General features: G+C 28.5%; 1 protein-coding gene across 2 annotated transcripts; it reads right to left on the bottom strand.

The window, feature by feature from the left end:
• Positions 1-2080: 2080 nt before the first annotated feature.
• On the bottom strand, positions 2081-8811 carry LOC108750763 (retinol dehydrogenase 11-like). Of its 2 annotated transcripts, none has more exons than XM_018490486.1 (6): positions 7449-7566; positions 4066-4147; positions 3591-3898; positions 2775-2894; positions 2410-2626; positions 2081-2317 (listed from the first exon to the last, which is right to left on the bottom strand). In XM_018490486.1, the coding sequence occupies exons 1-6, from the start codon at positions 7564-7566 to the stop codon at positions 2170-2172; spliced, it is 993 nt and encodes a 330-aa protein (XP_018345988.1). In that variant the 3' UTR covers positions 2081-2169. The 2 variants fall into 2 exon arrangements, with proteins under 2 accessions (XP_018345988.1, XP_018345987.1); XM_018490485.1 differs by lacking the exon at positions 7449-7566 and adding an exon at positions 8691-8811 and having other exon boundaries at positions 2170-2317.
• Positions 8812-9489: the final 678 nt, after the last annotated feature.

The following is a 9489-nucleotide window of genomic DNA, read 5'->3' as shown; positions in this document are numbered from 1 at the left end:
TATCAGTGCCAAGTATGCCATTAATAATCAGTAAATAAAATATGAGGTTTTTAATCTATCTAATCTTTATTATGTGATCTAACTAACTTTGTTTTAATGTATAAATTCAATGAATTGGAAAGATTGAAATTAACATACAAATATCAGTATTTTAATTATATAATGTTCAAACATTCTTTCTTTTTCAATTAAACTTTACTGATTATTTAATGCCAAATATACCATATACTGGATAATTAGTGACTATCCACTAATTTAGGGCACCTATCATGGAACAACTCGGAATACATTCCGATAGGAATTATTCAATTATTCCTTAGATTTCGGTTGTGTTTTCTAGGGAAAATGGAATAATTTCGATCGGAATTCATTCCGACATGTTCCATGATAGATACCCAAATTTAAAGATATTAAAATTCTCACTTTCACTCACTATGCTCTATTCGATACTGTAACACTTACTGTTGCTTATCGAATAGTCGCGCGCTTGAGTATTCGTATATTTATAGATTTGAAAGCCTAATAATCCAGTCCAAAAATAAAAAGAGTAGGAGAATATAACAGTGAAGGTGGGGAAGAATGTGAAGGTTGCAATAATTAAAAGCAAGAATCACTATTCCGTTGGCTTCTTTTGCCGAATTTAGTATTGGATACACTTTTAACTATATTAGCACCCTGGTACTACATTGCAGAAAAGATAAGCAATTGAAAGATAAACAAAAAAATTTTTGTAGTAGCTTTTGGCTCAATCTTGTACATTTTTACTTTTTAATTGTACAATTTATTTTTTTGGTTCTGTTAACTCAAGGTTTATTCCAACTTCACGTTCTTGGAACTACACTGAAAAAATTTTGGTCATTTTTGATCTAATGAATGATCGTTAATCAATGTCCGACTTAATGTTACTTAATTCATTGATATAATAACTGATATAATTCATTTACATAACTACATTTATTCTTGCAATGGATTATTCTTGAAATTCTAGTAATAATTTTATAATCTAAATTATTATGTGTGTGTGTGTGTGTGTGTGTGTTGTGTGTGTGTGTGTGTGTGTGTGTGTGTGTGTGTGTGTGTGTGTGTGTGTGTGTGTGTGAGAGAGAGAGAGAGAGAATATATTGGACCAATTTTCATTCCAATTCACTAAATATTTTATTGTATGAATATTTTATTTACGTATAGTTTTACCTCAGAGCAAGTGTATAGGTATATAGTTTCATAATTAGAAAATAATTTATGAGATTGTCACATTAAAAATTGCGAAATAAGAACTTATGTCCTCAATTTAACAGCACTGATAAATAATAAGTTGCCCTAAAAAAATATATATATATATATATATTTTTAGAGCATTTTTTTATTTGGATATTGCAAGGAACGACAAATACAATACGTACTCGATATAGTTTGTTGAATAGTCATACGCTTGGGTTTTATGCTTTTATATGAACTACAATATATTGCTTCCAGTGATAAAATAATTATTCGATCTGTATAAACAAATTGCAATGTAAACAAAGTTATGAGAATTATCATACATTATGCATACAATAAAGTATACTGTAAAAAGTATTTAGATATCAGAAAATTATTTCTTATGCAAAAAATAACCGCATATTAACGATAATGTATAATATTAAGATATTGTATTTTTTTAATGATAAAATGAAACGTGCCGGGCATGACACATTTTCTCATACAATATTTTAAACAAAAATTTCTTGGTTTTAAAATGTTTAAACCTTTTGAAAACAAAGAAGATAACACACACACACACACACGCACGCGTGCGCGCACACCTATCCATACGACTTGAACAAAAATTATAAAACATGTCTTAGGTCCGTTTTCACAATATATGATTACCTAAAGGTTAAAAGTTCCAACAGATTCATCAATGAAATTCATCCATGAATTTTTTGGTTACCTTTAATCTTTAGGTAACCATATATTGCAAAATCGGGTCTTAATATCTATTACATTAATATCTATTTTTAATCTATTTAAATACATGAATTAAATCATAAAATATTTATTAGATATACATTTCTTAGAATCTATTTTTTATTTTTTGCTGTATTAAATGTTTTATGAATTAAAGATTAAATAAATATAAGCACTTATTATAAATTTTCTCAATGATTCTCTTGAGAATAAAGGGCATTTTCAATGTATTTGACGCGAAACGGTTTCCAAAATTGTAGTAAAATCTTTTTCTGGATCCAGATGTAAAAGACGACAGGATACATTCCACAATTTTTCCGGGTATTGAGGATTCTTTGCCATTCGATATGGAGTGACAACATTGCAATTTCTAAAGATAAAAAAAGCGATAAAGAGACAATTGAATTTATTATATTTACTTTATAAAAGTAATTTTTTATATAATATAGAATATATTCTTACGAATAATACAGTCCGGTCTCATTGGCTACCTTTTCATCTACAGAACAATATATTGTTGTTTGCGCTCCTTGTTCAGCATTTTTATAAAACAATTGCGTAAACATATTACAACAGAAAGTAAAACCTGGAAATACTACCCTATCACCATACCGGAATAGTCTGGTCGGAATCATGCCAGGATGTAAACAATATGTGTTTATCCCATGAATACCTGCTTCTAAAAATCGAAATCTTTATGTAAGAGTTTATCTTCGATGTATATTTTTCCTTTATTACGTAACAAATTATTAATAATTAATGATTGTCAAATATTATGTAAATGTGATTCAATGTAATTCGTAAATAATGCGATGTTTGTGTCATGCCTTTTAATTTACGAGCGAGTTCCTTGGTGAATAAAATATTCGCTAATTTAGATTGTGCATAACTTTTGATCGGCCCGTAAGATCTCTCCAAATTAATATTATCGAAATCTATATCAGCCCCTACAATAAAAAATTTGTGTGTAACAGAAATAACTCTTCTAATATTATATTAGCACACAATTTAAAAGTGTTGATAATATTTCTTAAAAGATATCTATACAACATGTTTATTGTAAAAGATATCTATATAAGAAGAAAAACTGTATAAGATATATAGCCTTAAGTTATTTGTACGAATTATACTTGATATAATCTTAATGTTTAAGAATTCTTTACATACACTGAATCTATAATCTCGCTCTTCATTATTCAAAGTTTTAATAACGATTCAAAAAAATTTTTTTGACAACTAGTTTTAAACAAGAACTAGTCAACAAAAACCGATTAGTTCAGTTTTAAAGCTATCACAATATTATACCGAAAAAATTATATTCTTAAAAGATGTACTTAATGTTTCCTCTTAAATTAATAATATATTTTTGATTTGCACGATGGTGATCATCGTTACACGCGCGCTTCACGCGGTTTTTGATAATGATTCCCCTTTAAAACCATGTAACCTTTGTCAGAAAAATGTTTCAGACTATTTAAAAGATATTTGAGATCATCGTTAAAATAGGACATCATGTACGTTCTTATATTAAGAATATGATAATTTAGATAATTTCTCTATTAAATTTTGACGCTTATTTAAAAAAAAATACTATACGTAAGTGGAATACTCTTAAGTTAATTTTTTTTGTGTATTTTACATACAAAAATGTGCAAGTGATGAGACATTAACTATTCTGCACTTGGGAGATGACTTCTGCATCTTTGGCAATAGTAGAAGTGTCAAAAGAAAATGACCAAGATAGTTGACTTGTAATGTCATTTCATTTCCGTCTTCTGTTTTCTCGTATGACGGGTAAGCAGCTATACCCGCATTATTTATAAGTATATGAATAGCTGCTTCGTTCGTCAGCAAATTTTTTGCGCAATCCCTTACGCTCTTCAAGCTACATAGATCCAGAGAATAAACCACAAGTTCACCTGCGTTATTTTTATATTCATCTTTATTGATTCTAAAAATAGCCATAAAATTACGAATTACATCGTCATTTTTTTTAACATACAAAAATTTAATTAAGATAAATAATATAAGATAAGTTTAATGAAGAGAGAGAAAAAGAAAATCAAGCAAATGATAATTAACTTAATTGATTCTTGTGTCACAAGTTTATCTATTTACCTTGGGGGTGGATTATTTTTTATATCTTCAACTGCTTTATTTGCCATTTCCATATTTCTACAAGCCAGAATTACTCTAGCACCTAAATATACATGTTATCTATACGAGTACTGTCAAAAAATCATATTTTATTAGATTATTCGAAAAGTTTGTAGGGACTTTAATGGTAAATTAAAATATGATTTATTAATATTTAAGGATGTATTGTGTTTTAACAAAATAAAAAAATTTTACACAAATCTGTCTTGCAAATTGAAAACAGCATTTGCAGTTTTATATAATTTTAGATACCGTAAAAATACACTTTATTTTTAGTTATTTCCAAAATCTTACGAAATAATACTGAACGAATTTGCGCAAACAAGTTGCTATAATACGTATGTTTAAACATTATCTTTCAGAATATCCAAGACATAATTTGATGTAAAGCGCAATATGTTTTAGTGAACTGCAATACCATCTTTTAAAAATTCCTCTACAAATTTTTCAAACAACGTAATACCATATTTATAAAGTTGTGAGTGTAAAAAAAATAATAAAATTCTAAATTAAGAAAAGAATAACCAAAAAAGCCTATAATTTTAGTATGTTAAAGATATGAATATAGTGTTTTTAAAATATTATTATGCATATAAAATATTGATATATGATTATATAACAATAACACTAATTTTTGGCTAGTAAAATATCATATCCGAAGTATTTTTTAACGATGAAAACGATGCTATTTATAGAATTTGCTTATTATGTTATATTTCCGAGAAAATTGAGATATTATAAATGAAAAATGACGATTTTGGCTACATTTAAAATGGTATTGTGGAGGAAGTATTATTAAAAAAATTATTTATTTTGCCAATTTTGTCTACACTATTTTAAAGTGCTATTATTTATCTTTATGAGTTTCTTTTTGTTTTTGTACAATTTCTTATGACAAATAAGTTACGTGGATTTGAAGTTATCACCGTCTGACATTATTATAATTGCTCAAAGTTGGAGAAGATGCACGGTGTAGCGGAATAATAAAAATGCTCAGTCAGTTCTCTCCTATTAATTCATTTTTTGTATATCTCATTATAATAAAAATAATCTTTCAATGAAGAGAAAAAGTTTCTGACGTTATAACAAAACGATTAGCATGATAAAAAGTGGCTGTATACGCACGAAATTTTTTTACAAATATCCAATATAACCATTTTTTTAAGTTACGTAAGAATATTTTACTTTTTGTTGAAAGATTTTTATGAAAATATCTCGTTATTTAAGCACTATGGCCACTTTTTTCACTCTTGCTAATCGTTTTAAAGAGTTACATCAAAAATTTTTTCTTTTCGTTAAAGGTTCGATTTTTTTTGCAAAGAGACATATGTACAGTCATGTCTCTGATGTAGACTAGAATTCGTTTATGCAGTGAGCGCTGCATGCTGCATATATATGATTTTTATATTTATTTTGACTTTATAGCTTATTTCCGTGCATGCAATCAAAAGAAACAATTGCTAAGTTTACAGTTATTTATCAAACGTCAGACTGTATACATCAAAGCAAGCATGCATGCTTATCATTCAAGAAATCGAGTATCGTGTGATTCCATCTTAATTTCAAATCTACGTAACTTGTTCATAAAAAATCGTACAGAAACAAAAAAGATAATTTCAGATTTTGAAGATAAAAGAAGACATTGCGTTATAAAATAATGCCACAAAATTGGCAAAATAAAATTTCCTTAACCGTAAAATCACTTTAAATATGGCCAAAATCGTCATTTTTTGCCTACATTGACTGTGTCCTAAAATTTATTGCCAGTACTGAAAATGTATAGTGCACGTAACTATATATTTTCAGTACTGGCAGTAAATTTTTAGGACACAGCTATAATCTCAAATTTCACGGAAATGTGACGTAATAGAATTTTCTGACCTTGGACTTAAATCTAACGGTCAAAAATTTTCGAGACACTGCACATGCCAAAGACAAGAAAAAAAATCAAATTTGTCGGACGATGCAATACAATTGGGAATTATCATTGTGAAGAGAATTATATTACTTTAATCAATAACAAATTTATATTTCATTTATGCCATAAGCAACATCTGCATGGAAAGAACGATTTTATTTGAAGTGTAAGAATTTAAGTAGATACAAATCTGAAAATAATTTTGATGGACTATCAATATAATTATGTAGAAAAATCAAGCATGACGAGATTAATATTGCAAAAAATATTGACATTCAGTTTGACTGTCCTACACTATTATTTTAATGGTCTTTCTATGCAGGGGAGACCGGAATCAGTTGACTATAGGAATAAGTAGAATAATCGAAGCTACATTAAAAATAAAACGCGAGACACACGTAAACTTGTCTAACTTTGCAGCAGCAATTGCCGTTAAGTCTGCTGTAACATCTTGTTGCGAACACATCTATGATAGAAATTATGCCACAATTTTAAAAAATCATACACCTAAGTAAATATTTTTATTCTTAAAATTTTTGTTTTACAATTATATATAATTGTCTCACTTTGATTTCTGCTTAGATAGTAAATGTAGTTCTTACTTAATAAAGTCAAACAGATTTTTTTTGTTTATGTGTCTTTATTATCGTATATTGTTAATGTTTTTAAAAAATGAACGGATGGGGATAGTAGACTAACCATAGCACGGTACTGTATGACTCATTTAGTAACAATTTTACAGTATTACTTAAAATTTTATTTCTTTAAAGAGATTTTGCGTTATAAAATAATGCCACAAAATTGGCAAAATAAAATTTCCTTAACCGTAAAATCACTTTAAATATGGCCAAAATCGTCATTTTTTGCCTACATTGACTGTGTCCTAAAATTTTACCTCAGTGGTAAATGTTATAAATTTAGTTTCCTCATGTTCAATTTCGAAAAGTAAGCTCATTCGACATGTTTTTGCACGAAATAAACAAATTTTGCAAAAAGAAACATTGTTTTATCCTACGAAGCGAATATTTGTGTTCAAAATATATTTTTAAAAAAGTTTTATTAATATGTAGCCAAAGATGTAGCTTAAAATACATTAATCTTTATTTTAATAATCTTAGTCGAATTATCCCGATCCCGGAACTAGTTAAATCAGATGGAATGTATTAGAAAAATTTTTTTTCTATTAGTTTTTTTCATATTAGTTATCAGTTCTCTTTATTATTAAAATATTATTAGGAAGTCAAATGTATGTAGTAACTAGTGTAAAATTCATTTTTTCGATAAGTCTCTTAATTTCATCTGTAAAAATTCAGAACTGAAAAATGAGTCTATTAGCTCCGGTCTCTCCTATTTATATTTCAAAAGTTAGAATAACTAAAAATATATAAAATCAATCAATAAAATCAATAAAATCAATAAAAATCACCTCTCGCGTATAAATTTCTAGCAGTCTCTTTGCCGATACCACTGTTTGCTCCCGTTATCACAACAGTTTTGCCGTCAAGACGTACTTTGCTCGTACACTCTTTATTAAGAAACCACATTTTATATTATAGTATTTTTTAATTTATCAGTTGATTATTTTTATAGAAAATTATTCACTACCAATTTCACAGAAAGTGCACCGATTTTGTTCTGTGTTGTTATGTACTGCTTGAAGACTGCACTGTTTTTTATATACTATTACCACTCCCACCATTATTCTATCCCACTCCCAGTTCAATTACGCACTTATTGAGAAATATCCTTACCTTGCGAAGGAAAAGTAGGTGTGTTACAGTGAGCTGTTGGAATTCTCGCTGTGTGAATTACAGCTTATCAGTACTGAAAATCTTCGTCGTAGAAGATGCTATCAAAATAATTTGATTTTTACCGCGCAAATCATGATTCCCGAAATTAAATAAATTTTCTGAAAATCTTTGATTTCCACTGCAAGAGAGACTACAAAAAATGATAATTGATTCGATTTCGAACATCGTCAGAAATCGATATCAGTCTTGAGCATTTTTGAAGCTGTTTTGCGAATATAAAATCAAATTTTTCTCGCTGCAGTGATTATTGCTCGCTTTCTTCTAACATTATCGATTATACAGATCATAATATGATTGTCCTTCTAAAATGATTAAAAAATTCGACCAACAGTGTCGTTGTGCTGGCTCGCGTACAAGAGTAAAATATAACATTAAAGTAATTAATTGCTGGGCTAATTTTCATCTAAGCACTTGTTTTGCGACGATCAGCGTCCATCTTAATATTATTAATGTAGTTTATTTCGGTTTCAACACGCATTCAGAAATTGTAATATTTTCTCTAGGTATTGATGAACAAACCGTAGATTAATCACATGTCATAACATGTGAAACATATTAACAAAATAATGTTATGGTTTCTATAAAACATTTCTTTCAATATAGGACATTTATTGATTTGAGTAGTTCACATTTCTGATTTTGTAATCAAAAGTTATATATATACTGTTTTTAGTAATCTATTATTATTGTTTGAAATAGTCAGTATTATTAACTAATTTTTTCAATGAAATTTTACTGATTTACAATATTACACTTATAATTATCATAATCAGTGATGTTTACTATTTTTCAATGATAATATGCTGATTCACTTTTAGAGGGTAGAATAATTTAAAATATCATCTCAGTAAAATTACCTCTCGCGTATAAATTTCTAGCAGTCCCCTTGCCAATACCACTATTTGCCTCCGTTATGACAATAATTTTGCCCTCAAGACGTGCTTTGCTCGTACATTTTTTATTAAGAAACCACAACATTTTATCGTGTTTCTTTATGATGATATTTCGTTATTATATAGTTAATTATTTTTATTGCAAACTGCTTATTATCAATTTCACTGAAAATGCTATATTCAATTCTGTTGTGCTGTTTGTAAATACTGTTAGGCGCTCGTATATACAGGGTGGGGCAAAAGTCCCGCTACCATTGCAAAATTGCACGTCTACACAACACAACGGTTAAAGCTAAACTGAGCTATACGTCACATAAAAAAATCACAATGGTAGCGGGACTTTTGCCCCACCCTATATATGTTCTTGAAGCTTTCAAATCACATCTCACTCCCGGCTCGATGTGTAGAAATCTCGTTTTGCTAGCGAACGGAGTAGGAAACATTGTAATTATTTTCTTTTTACACCAACTCTCAGATAATTATTACTTGTGACGTTATGACTTAATTGAACAAACGTTCCTTTTGCATTTGAGAAGTGAGATTTAATTGAGTTTTTACCTACAATCTGCACAAACTCGAGATCGTGTACTTTACTAGGGCTTGGTTGCACCAACGTTACTTTGACTTTAAGTTTGAAACTCTATTTGTCTTATTTTAAAGCCGAAAAAGAGACATAAAGAGTTTTAACCTTCGCTTAAGATCAAAGTAACGTTGGTGCAATCAGGCCCTCGTAGACTCATTTTAAAAGAGTTATGGTTATAAA

This window comes from Trachymyrmex septentrionalis, unplaced genomic scaffold (genome assembly GCF_001594115.1).
Source record: "Trachymyrmex septentrionalis isolate Tsep2-gDNA-1 unplaced genomic scaffold, Tsep1.0 scaffold37, whole genome shotgun sequence".
Lineage (NCBI taxonomy): Eukaryota > Metazoa > Arthropoda > Insecta > Hymenoptera > Formicidae > Trachymyrmex > Trachymyrmex septentrionalis.
Note: the sequence above shows the minus strand (reverse complement) of the source record. Positions and strands in the feature narration are given on the sequence as shown.